General features: G+C 43.2%; 2 protein-coding genes across 3 annotated transcripts in view; both read right to left on the reverse strand.

Annotated features, from left to right (window-relative positions):
* Window positions 1-1,129: 1,129 nt before the first annotated feature.
* Window positions 1,130-2,531, reverse strand: SUCNR1 (succinate receptor 1). Its single transcript, XM_057421886.1, has one exon. The coding sequence runs from the start codon at window positions 2,162-2,164 to the stop codon at window positions 1,217-1,219; it is 948 nt and encodes a 315-aa protein (XP_057277869.1). The 5' UTR covers window positions 2,165-2,531; the 3' UTR covers window positions 1,130-1,216.
* An 11,328-nt stretch (window positions 2,532-13,859) lies between these two features.
* Window positions 13,860-16,986, reverse strand: part of LOC130605975 (arylacetamide deacetylase-like) — a 47,190-nt gene continuing 44,063 nt past the window's right edge. For both annotated transcript variants that reach the window (XM_057421870.1, XM_057421869.1), the window contains exons 4-5: window positions 16,743-16,914; window positions 13,860-15,566 (exon numbers count right to left, since the gene is read on the reverse strand). In XM_057421870.1, coding sequence (XP_057277853.1) covers window positions 14,958-15,566; window positions 16,743-16,914 — 781 coding nt within the window. In that variant the 3' untranslated portion in view covers window positions 13,860-14,957. The remainder of the gene's footprint in view (window positions 15,567-16,742; window positions 16,915-16,986) is intronic.

The raw sequence follows: 16,986 nt of genomic DNA on the forward strand, positions 1-16,986 counted from the left end.
ACAGTAAAGCGTGTTGCAGGCTAACGACACATCAGAAAGCAGAACTAAAGTTGTCTCTGATGAGACATGATGAGTGGCCCTTTCTCCATGCTAAACGGAGCAGGGCTCGCCCTGTGCTTCACCAGGGGCTCCTCCAGTGCCTGCTGAAAGGCAGGGGGAGGAGGGGGTGCCCCTGCCCTGCCTGCACTGCTGCCCATACTCTGCCCAGCCCAGTGTCCACTCTCAGGAGGTCCTTCCCCAGCCCAAGCTTGTACAAGCTGATTACTTCACCCATCTCTGCATGCTTCATAGTTGAAGTCAGGTCAGTCAATTGTGCAGGGATGTTAGACAGAGAACTGGCTCCTTATTAGCCCCTTTTCATTATTGGAACCCTTAATAAGGTTAGAACTGCAAGGTCCAAAGTCTGCTGCAAGCTATACGTTCTGCTCACACTTGGAGATAATTACACTAAAGTTAAATAAGTTTATACTTTGAAAAGTGACTGCCAAAATTACTGTTGTCCCAGTGATATATTAATCAAATCTCAATTAAGAACTAAACTGATAGATTTTCTTATTTTCATTTCTGCAAGCTGAATCTAGCTTTAATATCAAAGTGTGAAAGAACCTGTCTACACACACGTCTATGCTGTCTCAGAGCTTCCATGAAATGGTTGTAGGACCAGCAGCTGAACATTACAGCTTTCTGCACTCCTTGTACTTGTTACAAACAAAAATAGCGACCTACTCACTGACCCCATTCTGAAATACTGACAGAGTGTTCCACCCATCCCTTTGCATGCCCTCCTTTTTGGCCACATCCGAGATGCCAACCCTTGCCAAATCAGCTGGGAATGTAAATTGCCCAGTTAGTTATTCTGAAAGGTAAACCTCCCAGGAGATGCAGAGTTTGCAAACATTATTTTCTGTCTAAGAGCAACCTTGATGATCTTTTATTTACAGTGTAAACAGGCCACAAGGTATCCTGCTATGAAAGCATGGTTTCCTGCTGTACTGATGTAAGCATCACTTCTCATTTGCTAGAATCAGATTAGCAAAAGGAGGTCCCCTGTACAATAACAAGTGCATTCAGAGAAACACACTCAGCTCACAAATGTTCTATAGCATAAAGTTATCTAAAAAAAAAAAAAATGAAAAGGCACTGTACACTGGTGAATTCTGCCCCTAAGAGAGTTTCCTCTCCACTGTCTCCCACTACAAGAGGTCTCCTTACTCATTCATTTGCCAGTGGCTGTCAATCTGCTCAAGAGCTGCCTTATTTTTGCCATCAACATCTCTCTGAAGTGGTCCCCCATTAAGAAATAAAAAACAGGATTAATGGCACTATTTAAAAATGCAATAGGTCTTGTGATGACATAAATGGCATTGATGACGCCCTGCGTGCACACAGAGACATTCAAGGCTGGTATTCGGGAAGCAAGTCGGACATTGCGCATTACATGATAGGGAGTAAAGAGCAATGAGAAGATAACCACTGTGAGGATGACTAAAGTGAGAGGTTTTTCAAGTGTCAGGAAGGAACTGAGTTGCTCACTCCTGTTTTTAAGAAAAAGAACCATCTTCACATAGAAGCAGCACATGATCAAGAGAGGGATAAGGAATCCAAAGACAGTCAGAAACATGCTATAGATGAGGTTTTTCACAGGATCTCCAGAGCTTGCATAATCAAGACACTTGTAATTATCGGCAGACGTTGTAGCCTCCAGGAAATACATCAGCGGCAGCAGTTCCAGTATCACTCCGATCCATATGGCAGCGGACACAATAAGGGCCATTTTCCTCTTCTGTAGAGGATGTTCTCTGAAAGGGTGTTTTATCAGCATGTATCGGTCAATACTGATAAGAGTGAGGAAAAGGATGCTGCCGTACAGGTTTGCATGTAACAGGAATCGGTTGCTGTGGCACAAGATGTGGTCCGTTATCCACTGATCTCTGGAGTAGCTGTTCACAAGAATTGGGAGAGTACACAGAAATAATAAATCTGACAATGATAAATTGAACAGGTAGATGTTGCCACTTTTCCAGTTTTTCAGGCAGAAAATATAGCCAAACACAACAACGGTGTTTCCAATGAAGCCTAAAATGAATTCAAGGCTGTACATGGTAGAAAGATAATACTTTTCTAGGACTCTGTTCATCATCAAACAGTCACTTGTCTCATTCATAGCCTGGAAAGTTAAAAGAGAAAAAACAAAACAACCACCAGAAATTAGTAAGAGATCATTGCATAGTTATTTTTATATTGTTGCTGTAACAGGTGAAGATAGTATGCTGTTTCCTTGCAGCTTATATGGTAAGTAGATACTTGAACTTGATGAATATCTGTTTTGCACACAAGATTTGTATTTTCAGCAACTGACCAGAGTTACAAAGTAAGATGAAAACTTGCCCAAACAAAACCCTGTGTGGGGAGTTTGAAGTAAAAGCATCACATGAAGGCATCTGCTACAACATACCAACTACCACTTGGCCAAATCCTCAGCAGTAGCAGAAGCTGGGAAAGTGAAACTTGCCTCTCACCACTTGCCACAAAGTACGGACCAGACCTCCTGGTTTCTGTTCTGAGTCATTAAGTCACTTTGTGACTATAAGCAAATGAGCCCTGTCACAGCCCTTGCTGGAAGTCATCTGCCTCTCTGTTACTCAACTCTGGTCCTGTAGTCTTCCCTTATCACTATCACTAACACTTATCACTAAAGCAGAAGTCCACTTTCAAGACTGATAAAGGATGAAATCATAAGCAGCAAAAAAGCCACACTTAACAGCATTACGCATAATTCATTAGGAAGTCAGGAGAGAATGTGTTTAGCAAATTATCGAAGCATTCATCAAGCACTTTGTGCAGCTTTGCTCGTATACAGCACCAGCAATTGCGCAGAAACCAGAATTGCACAGAAAGCACTGAGGATGAAGCACGTACCCTGTGCGTCACAGCAGTCCACTTCCAAGCCATTGCTGCAGACACAGGACATTTCTGTTCCTGGGGTTTTACAAGTCTCTTCTGTTTTCTACAAAATGCCTTTCAGGAAGGGAAGGTTCAGTTATGACTGAATCCTTGTTGATTTGAAAGCAACTGTAGTCAAGAGGACAGCACAGCCAAGCTCAGAATAAAATGTCTTTGAAGCCAAATTCACAAACTTTAAGCCATTTATGTTATTGCCTCCTATGCAATGAGAGCACCATGCATGATTTCTTGAATCACACAGCTCATCCCCTTCTGCTAAGCCCTCAGCCTTTGTATGGTGGAGTGCCCCAAGCTAACCCACATAGCAGCCAGAGGAAGAGAAACTGTTCCCTGCAGGGACAATGCTGAGCGCCGGGCTGGCAAATGCATGGCTGTTTTCAGGTGGGAAAGCTGCCGGCAAGGCTGCCAGCACCACGGCCACCCCTCCTGCACTACTATTTTGTTTTCTTTTTGGCTTCAGACAAAGAGCTCCTCCTTCCAGCTTGGAAGTGAGTAGTGCAATCAGTATTCTTCAAGGAGCAAAGCTTTCTAGGAAGCTGCACGAAGTGTGAGTTTGCCTGAGGACAAGTTTTGCTTTCTTTCTAAAGGTTGGTTAAAAAAATGCTTTCATGCTACAGGGAAAGAAATAGAAAAAGATCTAAAATGCTCCCTCTTCTGCCTCCTCAGGCAAAGACACTGGCACCCACCTGCAGGGAAACTGGAAAATAAAGCAAGCTTTTAGCATCAGCCTTTGGTGAAAATATTAGCAAAACGATTAGAAAGCAGTGGAAAAGAAAACGTTAGAAAAATGGGGTATGGATTAAAACTGAAATCAAGCTAAGTCTAAGCTCTGACAGGGCAGCAACATGACTGCCACAAAATCTACCAAAGACAGTCTCCACAAATCATGTTATTAAGTATTTTCAAAGTTGTTCTGACGTCTATAATTTGTTAACATGTCTCTGCTCTCAAAGTACTATATTTTATTTTAAAGGTAGACCATAAGACAGAATAAAGTACAGCATTATAAAGTTACATCCACCAAATATCTACACTTACACCATGTACCAGAGGAGACAAAAAGGATATAGCTGTGCAGGCTCACTCTGGTTGGATAAGCTCACAAGCAGCACATAGCCTAACCCTGGCTGCTTAGGCTCTTGAGAGGAAACTCATTATTTTAGCGAGATTTTAGTTCTAGAAAACTAAAACTGCTCTAACATTAGCACTTTAAATACAAATAATGTAAAATTACTGTATTGACAGGTACATTGACTTAGGTAGTTGTTGGAAAAAGACTGATGAATCAATTTGAAAGAAAGTGGTCAGGGTAAAACAATTAAAGGGTTCATTCAAAATGGTCCTCCTAGAGGAACAGCAGATTCTTCCTGAGAAGCTGCTGTTCAAGAGCCTGCTCCCACGCACAAAGACACCTTACCATCCCCAGGGCTGGGCGCTGGCTCTCCATCAGCACTCCTCAGACATGCCTTGGTGAGAACAAGGCTGGGGTCCCTGGAGCACAGCACAGTATTGCCGTCTAACCTAGTTTGCATATGATTCAATCATTAATGAGTCAAGGCAGAGGAGCGATTTGTTTGGCTGACGAGGACACGGAGGCAGTTTTTGTGGGAGGAAGGTACTGCAAAATATATGCTGAGTCAAGGGCAGAAGCAAACAAATACTTCCCCTTTGCAGAGACCTGTTTGGAAACTGCTCGGGGAGGATGGGTGGACGCTGCAGCTCTGTGCTGGGAGCATCTGCTGAACCTTGGGTGAAACACTTGGGTCTGGACAACACGCAGATCTCTCAGCAAGCCCTGGGCCAGCAGCCAGAGACCCCCACCTCCCACCCTGCCAAGTCAGCAGGGTGCAAAGCCCTTACCTTGTGCAGGCTGCAGCAGCCATCAAGGCAGGTATCTTCCCAGAGGTGTGAGGAGGGAGCAGGCACTGCCCTCCATCCCATGTTTTGAGATATTCCCAGAGGCTTCAGGAGGGCAAAGCTGGTGGCTCACTCCCGATTACATCCAGTCTTCTTCAGCCACAGAAGAATCTCTCCTATTAGTTTCAGAGTGCAACAGATGCAGCTACTCAGTGACGTTCTATAGTTAGCAAATCAATTAAACCAACATATTAAATATGTTAAAGCGGAGTGCTAAAGAGCAGCACTTACTTTTCATATTAACATCTTAACACTTCAAAGATGCTGGTTTCTTCATCATTGCTATGTAATATTATCATGTTTTAACTCTGAGATGCTGCTGTTGCAAAAAGACTGTTCTACTGCAACTAATTCACCTGAATCAGCTTACATCAGCTTAAAAATTGCTTCTTGGTCTCAAATTACAGAGTGGCATTTTTATGCACAGTTTTGGTTATATTTTTACCTGGACTACTGTCTTTCACTGTTCAGAAGCCACAGGGAACTCCATAAAAGATCAGGTATCAGCTTCTTGAGGCAAGGCATGCCCAGCCTGGGGGTCCTGAAAGTGCCAACTGTTGCACAAGAAAATGAGGGTGCTGCAGTTTTCTTGGATAGAAACGAGCAGGTGAGCAATCTCAGCCATGTTTTGGGTGGAACACGAGTTGATGGCTGTGTGGCGGACACACACAAGATGTTCCTCATCTGGGATTTTCACTGCTACAGGGCAGGCTTGAGTCCAGGGCTGATTTTAAAGAAAATCATGCACTGTGCAATGTAAGCTTTCATATACTTCAATTTAATATTTATTGCTGTGCAGAAGCATGCTCTAAGTGAGGTTGCAAGCCAAAAAGCTGCTGTGTGACCTGTCCCTATACGTTATGACTGAAGACAAAATGATCAGTTTTTCCTTCCTGGATCATGTAAGGAACAGAGCCCTTTTCAGCCTGTTACAGGAAAAACAGTTCACTCTGGATGCAGGCTGTGGGGCTGTATTTACACTTGCTAGGCCTACTTTGCAGGAAAAATAAAATGCCAGCATTTGGGGGGCTTGTCAATTGCCATTTTGGTAAAGAAGCCCAACCTGCTTTATTCACCCGATAATGGCAGCTTGCTCAGAATCACCAGCAGACACCAAGCCAGCTACTGTTGCACCTGAGCAGATGGCCATGCATTTGCAACACACGCATGTATGCTGACATCTAATTGCTTCATTCGATCCAAGCAAAACCAGGCCAATTGTGCAGCAGTTAGATCACATGTGACATCTGGAACACACAGGCAGCGCCAGCACTGCTGCGAGCTGGTGAGTGGCTCCTGGCAACACCATACGTCGTTATAGCACCCATCCACCGCTGCATCCCTCATAGGGGACAAACAAACTGAAGATAAGTTATGATGTTTTCAGCACATCTAAAAAAGCTGTTCCCTGCTGGGTTAGCCCCTTGTACAGCTTGTGCACTTGAGGGCAAGGCTTCTTCAGGCAGGAGAGGAGCTACAGGGGTTGCAGTAGAAGCCCTGGTGACAGCAGATGACAACCCAGAATTGGCATGCCTCATTTTTAAAGCATGTATAAAAGAGAAAGAAGCTACAGGTCATATGCAGATGGCTGCAGAAAAAATATCATGAGCTAGAAAAAAGCTAAATAAAATAAACTGCTAAATGACACATTTGCTTTCAGTCCCCCAAATTTTGACAACAATCAGCACAAGTGTGTGTTCAGCAGTACCTTGCCTTGGTGAATTATAGAAGAATTATGTAAGTTTCTGAATTTTACCACCCCAAAGAAATTAAAATTTTAAACAGATAAATTAGAAAACAAACAGATGTTGAAACTGCTCATTAGTTTAGAAGTGCTGTGGGCCATGTGGATGCTGCCCGTGAAGCAGCTGCCTGGTTTTACAGGAACTAGGAGCCACCATCATTCTGTCTTATCATGGTAACGGCAGGATGAAATGGGAAGGAGTAGCTGCCACCTGCTCAGAGCTGCAGGTTTTGCTACACAACCGTAACCCTCTGACAGCTAAACTCAACTGAAGGCATGAAATCAAACAGAGGGATAGATAGGGGTTTCCATTATGCTCAAAATAAGCCTTCTAGGTCTGCATATATTTTGTGCCAGCTTCTGGAGGGATTTCAGTTTCTTTACTAGGATCAGCAGTAACTTGGCTTGAGCTTTAACAGGGCGATCATCTCCATGTCTGTTTACAGTGGGAGGGACCGCTATCAATGCACATAGAGCTATATGGAAACTGGAAGCAGCAACTACTTCATTTCTGCATCAATATTGTGATACATGCCATAAAAAATCCAAAATGGAATAATATTAACACTGTATTGTAAAGTGTACCCATTGCACAGTACATGACTGGTGACGGAAGAAGTGGGTTTTATGGGTGACGAAATGCCATGAAATAATTTAATACATATGTGCAGAAAGCTCACAGTAAAGAAGAGACTAAAATGAGACTTTCTTAAATGGCTAAGGGTACATTAAAAGAGTCTAAGAATGCATTCAAGGCTGGTCAAGCAGGAGAGGTTCTGCTCAGGTGCAAGCTGCAGCATCCTGTGGAGAGCCCCCATGCAACAGCAAGCACACTGGTAGAGCCAGTGGGGACAGAAGCAGCAGTAGGCGGCCTTGGCCACTGTGCACAATTTGCTGATCCTGGGTTCATGTCCATAGTGACTTGGCAGGAGTGAAATTCACTCCAGAACTGGGAACCCTCATCCCTACAGCACCCCAATAACATTTTTTATTACAGTCAGCTAGTCTTTCAAGGAACATAGCCAGTATAAATATTTCCACTGAGAAACAGCCTAATGCGACTACTGTCCATTCAAAAAAACAGTCCCTAATGATGACAGAACTTCTTCACACTGCTTTGGTAGATATCTATAGTATTTCTCAGGCAAACTGTCCAAATGGTGCTACCCATAATTAAGCCTGCAGCTCCCAGACAATTTGAAGCAAGTTTGCAAAAACTGTGCATTTAGAGTGGGAAATAAAGACAGGATCTGGTTGTAAATTAATGTCATACTGTTAAATTCATTGGGTTCTTTAGCAAGCTTTAAAGAAGAAATGCAACTGGAGTCAGACACGTTTGTTGTCATTAAATACCCATTTGTCAGTTTATATTAGACTGAGACCTATTAAATGAGTCATGCATATTTAACCGTTTGTTATGATGTATTTGCATTTGACCGATTAGAATGAGTCATTAAGGTTGACCTTGAGTGAAATGTGGTACCTTTCCTGCAGAGCCTACAGGGTTATCCCCTTTAGGGATAAACAGAGGATATTTATCCCCACTCAGGATTCATCCCTGTGAGCAAAATAGAACATGAGAATATTCTTTTAGGTTTTGAATTGTTGCTAGGTGAAATTAATACCTTGCCCTGGACACCATGAACCAGTAGGGGAGAACTCTGCGATGACAACTATAGTGCAAATGGGTCAGCAGCACATGCTGCTGCTTTACACAATCCAGTGTTGGGCAAAGGCTTTGCCGCTGGTCACTCTAAATATGATAGCTTAATACTGTTTCTACCCCTGGTACAAAGAAGGGATAGAATTAATGTTTTCTTTTGTCTGTCCAGGGCTTGTTTTTATTAACCCAGTACCTGGTTTCCTTGTGCTCCAGAATAGGTGTGACCTGTTTCTCTCCTGCTTCAGTCCCCAGGCCGAAGTCATTGTGTTTGCAGTGGGATACTCCTTCACCAGCTCCCTGCCAGAAAAATGCATCTGTGCTCTTTATGCTTTTAGCTTACTGTGAGGAAGGGGTCACAGTACTTCCTACCTCATTAATTAGGGGATATTGGTAGGGTCCTCCCCAACTCCTAAAATTACTACAATGCAGGATGTTGGAGGAGCAAATGGCAGGCTTGAAGAGCCAGAAAAAAATTGCAGCATCACAGTGATTAGAAGCCTGAGGAAGGAGAGAGGGGTTGTGCTAAGGGGGATGTGGAGACAGAGGGTGGGAGAAGGGCTGAGCATCTACGGGTCTGTCAGCCCCACAGACCAGCACCTGCACCACCCTCAGCTGAGCTGGGTGATGCTGAGCAAGAGACCTGGCTTTTAGGAACTGCTGTGTGCAAACAAGAAGCACGTACAAAGAGCAGTCAAACCGCAAATGAATCTGCTCACACCTGTGTGTCATCTGCCCACAATTCTGCTTTTATGATGGCAGTATCTGAGCAAGCCTGCAGTGTAATGGCTGCACGCAGGGTGTTATTTGCATAAAGTGTCTCCATAATACACATCTCATAGACAATTGCTCCCCTTAGCACTTTTGCCATCTGTTATTTGGAATTGTACTAATTATATGCAGGGCCTGAAAATGAGGAAAGACATGAAATTGCTTCAATTATTCAATTTTTCCCTAGGAGGAATAGATCTTCATTAATATTGTATGTTTCATAAGTCCAATACATAAATTTCTTTTGCTCACCCAGAGCTATAAAGTCCTTTTTTCAACCCAAACCTTCCAGGAAGAGGAGGAAGGGGCCTTCATTGCTCTCAGCTGCTGCATGCAAACTTCACCCCAGCAGCTTCCTCCTCCTGCTCTCAAAAGACCAGCTAATCTTCCACTAGACTTGGATGCTTAAAGACCCATCCAACCTGACCTTGAACACTTGCAATGATGGGGCATCCACAAAACAGTATACATAAAATATATCAGTTTCTTGTAAGTGAGTTGTTTTGCTGTTTTTTTTTAATAAAATAGAACTAGCTGCGGAGGCCTGGTGAAGAAGCCCAGTAGTAGTTAAATACAAGGTCATGGTACACATCAGTGGAAGTCTGAATACCACCATGATTATTTTTAAACGGGAGAAATAAGCATGGTCCAGCTACTAAAAATACCATCCCCCTTCATTGTGATGTACTATAATGTTGGCAAATATTAACCCCATTAATATCCAGGATATAAAAAAAGCTATTCTAGCTTTTCTCTGAAGACAAGGCCAACAAATCAGCTAATATTTAAGCATTACAGAAGCTGCTTTAAAATTCCACATGTAGCTAATAAATAACATTGGCTTCTCATTTAATAGCTTTTAAAAATTCTTTTCATTCAGGCAGCTACTGTTGCACTGAAGGATAAAAAGAGGCCGAATAAATGGGAACATTTATTCTTTTACACTGCATTAAAGCTTCAAATAACTGGTGACAGAGCAATAAACACATCAACCTCCAAAGACATGCCGGCCCTTGCTGCTGGTCTGTGTTTGGCAACTCAAGCAGGTAGGCACAGGCAAGTCAGTGTGGCAGCGCCAAGCGTTAAGTCTGTCTGCACAGTGTCTCAGGGCATATGAGCACTCTTCATAGGTAATTAATAACTAACTCCACCTCAGCACTTTCTAGTCACAATTAGTGGACTTGTGTCAAGTATACCCAACAACTGAGGTTGAAATAAGGGTGTTAAATGCATCTTTTGGGGTTTGGGCTTCTTTTTTTCAGCTTTGATGATGATGGGACTACTGGGAGAGCTCAGTACAATGGGGACCCACACACCTCTGACCTGACAACCCCCAGATCCTGCCCAACCCAGTACCCTCTGCCTGCATGGGTAGGCACTGTGGTGATAGGAAGGTCTCACCATCCAGCACATCACTGGGGCTAAGGCCAGGAAGGGAGAGTACCTGCAGTGCCCCGCAGAAGGCATCTGCTCTGACATAATAGGGTTCACCAACACTGGGGACACGAAAGCTGCAGAGCCAGGGAGGGAGGGCAGGTCATGCTCATCTAACCTGAAACATACTCTCCCTTGAGAAGTGTGCAGCAAGGCACAAGTATTTCAAAGAAAAAAATTTCAAAAATTTCTTGTCATTATTATAGTTAAAATATTCTTAATGTAATTTCAGTGGGTTTACATTATTTGTCCCAGTTTAACATCCCTATGGATATTGCATAGATTCATTTTGTTTCTGAGCACAATTTTTTTAAACCTTGATTATTTTGAGGCCAGAGACTCAGCAAAGCTCTCTTAGTCACACAAGCTGGCACCTCTAATTACATTGCCTTCCAGAAAGCTTATCAATAACAAATACCAGAAAAACCAAAAGTACAGTACTTCATCAAAAAGTTAAGAACTCTTAACAAACTGTTAAAGAGGGAAACCTTAATAGGTGAGGATGCTTTATTTCCCCCTCTACTCACTTGTAAGTGTGAATTTCATTTTCTCTGTATACACCTACCACTGTATCATGTTTTATACAGGTGACAGGGGAACTGGAGGGTCTAAAAACAGCCACCCAGCATGCTGGGGCATCAGAGAGTTTGATCGCTGCATCTGGAGCTGGCTCCTCTGCAAACTCCAAATGAGAATAGTCTGTGCCTCCCAAGAAGGAAAGAAACAGAGGAGCTGCCAGCAAGAGGCTGATGCTGCACCCAAGCACGCACTGGCAGGGCAAGACTTAGCCCTGGGACTTCCAGCAAAGGATTGGTGCAGGCAGGGCACGAGAGCACGGTGTGCCAGGCAGGAGGGACAGGAGCCCTGAGAAGGTTTGGCAGGAGAAGTTCAGTGGTGGCAGGGCAGAGCTAAAGCATGCCCGCTAGTGCAGCCTCCCCCAAAGCTGCTGGCTAAGCCACACCACCATGATGGCAAGGCTGAGCTTTGTCTTTTACTATCAAACACCAAACTTAATTCCAGAGACAGAACAAAGCTTTCCCTTGGGGTGGCTTTTTCTGTTTTCTGCTCTGTATAAATGAGTTCCTTACTGCGTCTTCAGCCTCTCCTGCAAGAGACGCTGACGTTACAGTTTTCACTGTCTCATTTTGTGCCTCACCAAGCATTTCCAACTCAAAAAGTCTATTTGAGGAACCTGACCAAAAGCATATGCAGTCTAATCAATCATGAATCCATATTAAGGTGCTGGTGGTTAAAAGATATTTACTTCTTGTTCCAAGCAGAGTCTGATAAAAACATGCAGGGGGAAGGTGGTAGTGCTGTTAACATTTTTGTTTAGAACAAATTTTTTCCACAACCTTACATGTATAAACTTTTCAACATGTAAGAAAGATCATTTTTAGAGACATCTTTTCACCCTGTTTCTCTCACTGCCAGCATCTTCACTGCTTTATCTCCTCAATACCTGCCTGCTAGGTCAGATTCTCCACCAATTTAAGTATCTACCCTTAAAATGTGGCTTCACCTCCTCGCCAGGCTCCCTTTTGGCCAACAACCATCCTATCAGCAAGCCTAGCACCCTTCTAAACCCTCCCAGCTCCATCCGTAAGGGCAGGTCCGAAGACACGAAGGAAACGAGGGAACCACGCCCGAAGCCCTCTGCAGGCTCTGCCGGGAGCTGCACGCACACTCAGCGCTACGCCTGCCTCAGGGGAGGGCAGGAAGGACCAGCAGCCCTGCTCGGGGTTCGAGGGCGGCCGCCAGCAGTGCCCTCTGACGGACACCCTGATGCCCTCACAGCGTTGGGGGCTCCCTATATCCCTGCGGTACCCGGTGGCGGAGCTGCAACAGAGGAAACGCCATGGCGGCGGCAGCATGGACAAGGAGGGTCTCACAGGTTTGCTCCCGCTGGGATGGCTTCCTGCCAAAGGTAGGAAAAGCTTCCTCTGCGCAGGGCATGGTGGATCCCACACAGGCTCCCACAATGCTTTTGGGCCACCTGGATTGCCCGATCAGCTCATGCCCAGCTCTTCAGTCTGCTGGAACAACCACTCTCCTGCTTGTCACACCACTCCTTGTCACCAACTGAGTGATGGGTGAGCTCTCCCCAGCACTTCAGGCCAAGTGCCTTTCCATCAGCAATGTCCCAGACTGCAGGGAAGGAAAACAATCAAAGTCAACATCAGTGACAGCAGCGTAACCCACTGAGAGATGCCTGCATTTATATCCCAGCTTTGTGCATGTACCCTTCTGACAAAGTAACTGTCTTCTCTAAATGTTCTCTTACAGTTTTTCCTGCCATTTATATTGAAGAATAAAGCTGCCTGTAAGACTCAGAGAAAGGATCACTTATAGCAACTAATGGCCAACTCGGTTCATTCCACTAGCACTTATAGCATTGAAAATACCCAACACCCAGAGACCATTTCTGCAGACATAACCCTAATACTGTATAGAAGGTCAAAACAAAGGAGTTACTGAAGCAAAATCCCAAGCCCCTACTTCATTAGGCATACTAAAATGCTGTTAATTAGTTCCAAATGAGGGAGAAATAAAACTCCAGTTGAGGTGTCTGCAGCCAGCAGATGAGAGTCCAGTCCTGTGGGCAAAAGGTGGGAAGGCATCATCAGAAAGAACTTCCCAAACATTCTGGGAGCTTGCATGATCATGGACACATCCAAGGGATGTGTAAACATGTTACACTTCTCTGCATGGGGTTATGCAAGCTGCTTTTTAATCCCATGGTACATTTTATGCTTGGCATGCTGGCAGTAAGGCACTCACTTGCTTCAAGGGTGGATTCAGAAGTAGAGAAGCATAACATTCCTGCTGCAACAGCAAACCCTAGTGCAGCCCCTCCTCGCAAGCCAGGCTCAGCTCCACACCAGTCTCCATCCTGATAGCAACTTTCAGCATCCTTTTGTTGATAGAAGTTCTTTCAGCAACCACAGTCAAGCATTGCTAAGTATTTACATAAACAGTAAGAGCAGAAGTAAAACATCTCCCTGTGTTTGGTCCTGGTTGTTTGCAATAGCTGTTGTATGTACTGAAGCCAGTTTATTACTCCTTTGTGACAAACAGGGTAACTGAGTGATTTCAATGCAATGTACTTTTTGTCAAAGACAAGTTTAATTTTTATATTCAACATAAAGATTAAGAAGAAAAACATAGCAATTGCTCCATGCACATTCTACCTAAACAGGCTGCAAGCACACTCAGAAAAAAAAACAGAGTTATTGAAGATTCGGTATCCTTTATGCAAAATTAAAAAGCAGGATGCTAGATGTGCATGTTTGTGGTGTGCTCTGATCAGTTTAAGAAAAACAATAACCAACCAATGTATGCATTCATCACTCAAATTTTAGGGTTTTTATTTAATATAGAAAAGATTTAGAGGATGTTGTTTGAAGACTGACAACTGAATTGTGTTTCTTTTCTAAGCCTATAAAGCTAAGCTAATTTTATTTTTAAAAATTCATATGTAAAACATGATAAACAATTTTAAGGATAATTAGAACACATAATACATAAATTATCAAATAAGTAGAGCGTAAAACACACAGCAGTGCTATAGAAAGGCTAGGACCTTCACCATCTCTCTTTATCTTATAAATATCCAGTGCTGTTTTGTTACACTACTTCCTTCTAGTACAGGGATTAAAGAAAGTGATTACCTACCAAGACAGACAGATGCTTGGTTTTTTAAAAAAACCCAAACACACAAAACCAACCAAAACAAACCACACCACCAACAGAACAACAACAAAAAAACTCCCAAACATTGGCAGTGTTATAGCCATGTCTCTTGGTTTTCAAGCAAGCACTTCCCTTGAGCAGTGCTGGAGGAAAATAACAGCACAAACCTAGTGGCTTCCTGCGATGGACAGGGTTCCACAGGCTGCCTTGTACTTTGTGAAGTCAGGTCCCTGCACTTCTGCTCACCCCATCACCCATCAGTGGCAGCAGTGGGGACTCGTTAGTGCATCCCACAGGACTAGAGAGCATGCTGGAAGGGACAGGGAGCAAGTGGCCACCAAGTACCCAGTGTGTGCAGTCACCTGGCTAATTTACACAAGCCAGTGATATGAAGAAACAAGAAGCAGCTAACAGAGGACACAAAGTCCCACACACTGTATCAGCCTAGGGCTCAAACAAGCACAGGAAGGGTCAGGCACACCAACTCTTCTGTCTTGGCCAGGAGATAAATCCCAGGGCAGTTTATGTAGTTCTGAGCTCAGACAACAGCACTGAAAGAACAATCATGTTCGAATCAGCCTGATTTTCCTGCTAGAGAAGAAATGTTTCTATATAGATGCCTCAGGGCAACACAATGAAGACAGCAATTGCCCCAGAAGTCACATAGCTCCTATTCTCCTTAATCATGTAATCATAGAATAGTTAGGCTAGGAAAGGACCTTAAGATCACACCCACTGAATGTGAGCCAGGCATAGGGGAGCAACATTTTCAGCTCATAGATTCTCATTTAACCACTCAATATATCTGTTAAACAGGCGGTGCCCTACAGCTAATTCAGCTGGAAATGAGACAAACATCATCGCCCCATGAAAGGCATCCTTGGCATGGTCATGTGTGACAGGAACGCCTGCTGTCTGGAGGCGCCTGGCATACATGAATCCATCGTCCCGTAAGACATCGTGCTGGCAGGTGAGGATGTAGGTGCGGGGCAGCTTCTGTAGCTGGGCATCACTTGCCAGCAGAGGGGACCCCCTCGGATCCAGAAACCCTGGGTACTTCTGGACAAGCTTGGAGCTGCCATAGGTGGGACTAATGTAGACATGATCTTTCTTCATCTCCTCAGGCAGTAAGTTGCTCCAGTTTACAAACTGAAACAAGTGGCTTGATTCAACTGGGACGTGCCTGTTGGAGGTCATCGCTTCCCTGAGAGACAAATCCGAAGTGAAATACTCACTCCAGAACCTGATCATAAGTGACTTGGATAAAATGGGCTTGTTTTCATTTTCTTGGTAAGATGGCAAATTCAGATCAAGGGCTTGAAGAGCAGGGTAAAGCAAAGCTTGGATTTTGAGTTTAGTTTTGACTTCAGGGTCCTCCAACAGCTATAAAAGAAAATAGAAATAAATACAAAAAGTCAGTTAAAAAGTGTTGGTTCTCCCACACTGGCAGAAGATCTTAAAAGTAAGGAATTAACATGCACATTTTACAACAAACAAAAGATTATCAGTAAGACTATTAAGGCAGATTAATTTAGAGAAATTCTGAATTCATAGGCATTCACCTACAAGAGTATGTTGTATTAAAAATGCTCAAACATAATTTAATTCTATTTCTTATTTTGAAGGATGATAATATTCAGGAAATATTTTTTGAAGCATAGAAACTTTTTGATGCATCGATGCTTTCTGAGATAGTAACAAATGATTTTTCTATAATTACAGAAAATTTCTTACAGCTTAAAAATTGCTGCTTTCTAAGACTCCTTTAATCATTTCACACAATTTAGAGCTTATCCATCTGTTTGCTTTTTTAACCCTGAGATGTCAGAGGTGTTAGAACTCAAACAACTACAATTCTGTGCATTTTAGACATGTGAAAAATAAAATGTGATTAATTGAACAGTGACATTTCTTATATATCATCCTTTTCTCCTCTTCACTAATAAATTTCTCCCTCATCTTCTGCATTCAGTGTCCATGGCAATTTCACAACCTTTCCAAGTGAGATTCATTACAATCTGACTGATTTCTCAAGAGAGCAACAACATCACACTGACTTTATTTAATAAAGCTGAGAGAAGAGTGCAGACGGCATTGAACTGTCTGTGATCAAGTGACAGAGATATCTTTTATTTATTTAGAGATATCTTTTTTTTTTTCTTTTCCCCTGCTATTTACATCTGTATGAGGCGAATTACTAAAATACAAACATGCCTAAATCAGTCGAAATGTGCTTAAGGACAGAGTGATATATGCCCTAATTATGGGCCAGATGACATTTTTTAGCGTATAAAGTTTTGGAGGATATCATGGCATCAAAGTAGCTTTGATGCCGCTAAATGGCTCAAGTAAATTTGCTCACCCTGGAACTTGGAGCCCTCACTGACAGCTCTGGAGGCTGCATGTCATCCTACATACATGGACAACAAGAGCCATTTAGGAAGTGCACTTGCAGAGGCTTTTTTTAGCCTTTTCTAAGTGTTCCTGAATTAAAAAAAAAAAAAAATACAGGAAAAAAAACAGTATTTTGAGCTAACAAACCACCTTTATATTATTTACCTGCTGTGCCACAGCTGCAGCTAAGTTGCCACCTGCACTGTCTCCTGCAACACCGACCCGATCTGGGTCCACTCCATACTGGGAGAGGACACTGCTCTGGAGGAAGAACTTTGTTACCGAATACACGTCTTCAAACTGGATGGGAAAATGATATTTAGGTGCCAACCTGTAGCTGTTAGAGGCAGACAGAAGTCTGTTATTTCACACTATTAATAAGAACAAATGCTTGCTAACATCTGCCATA

The sequence above is a fragment of the Pezoporus wallicus genome, unplaced genomic scaffold (genome assembly GCF_028554395.1).
Source record: "Pezoporus wallicus isolate ANWC-B61680 ecotype Strahan unplaced genomic scaffold, APGP_CSIRO_Pwel_v1 scaffold_7402, whole genome shotgun sequence".
NCBI lineage: Eukaryota > Metazoa > Chordata > Aves > Psittaciformes > Psittacidae > Pezoporus > Pezoporus wallicus.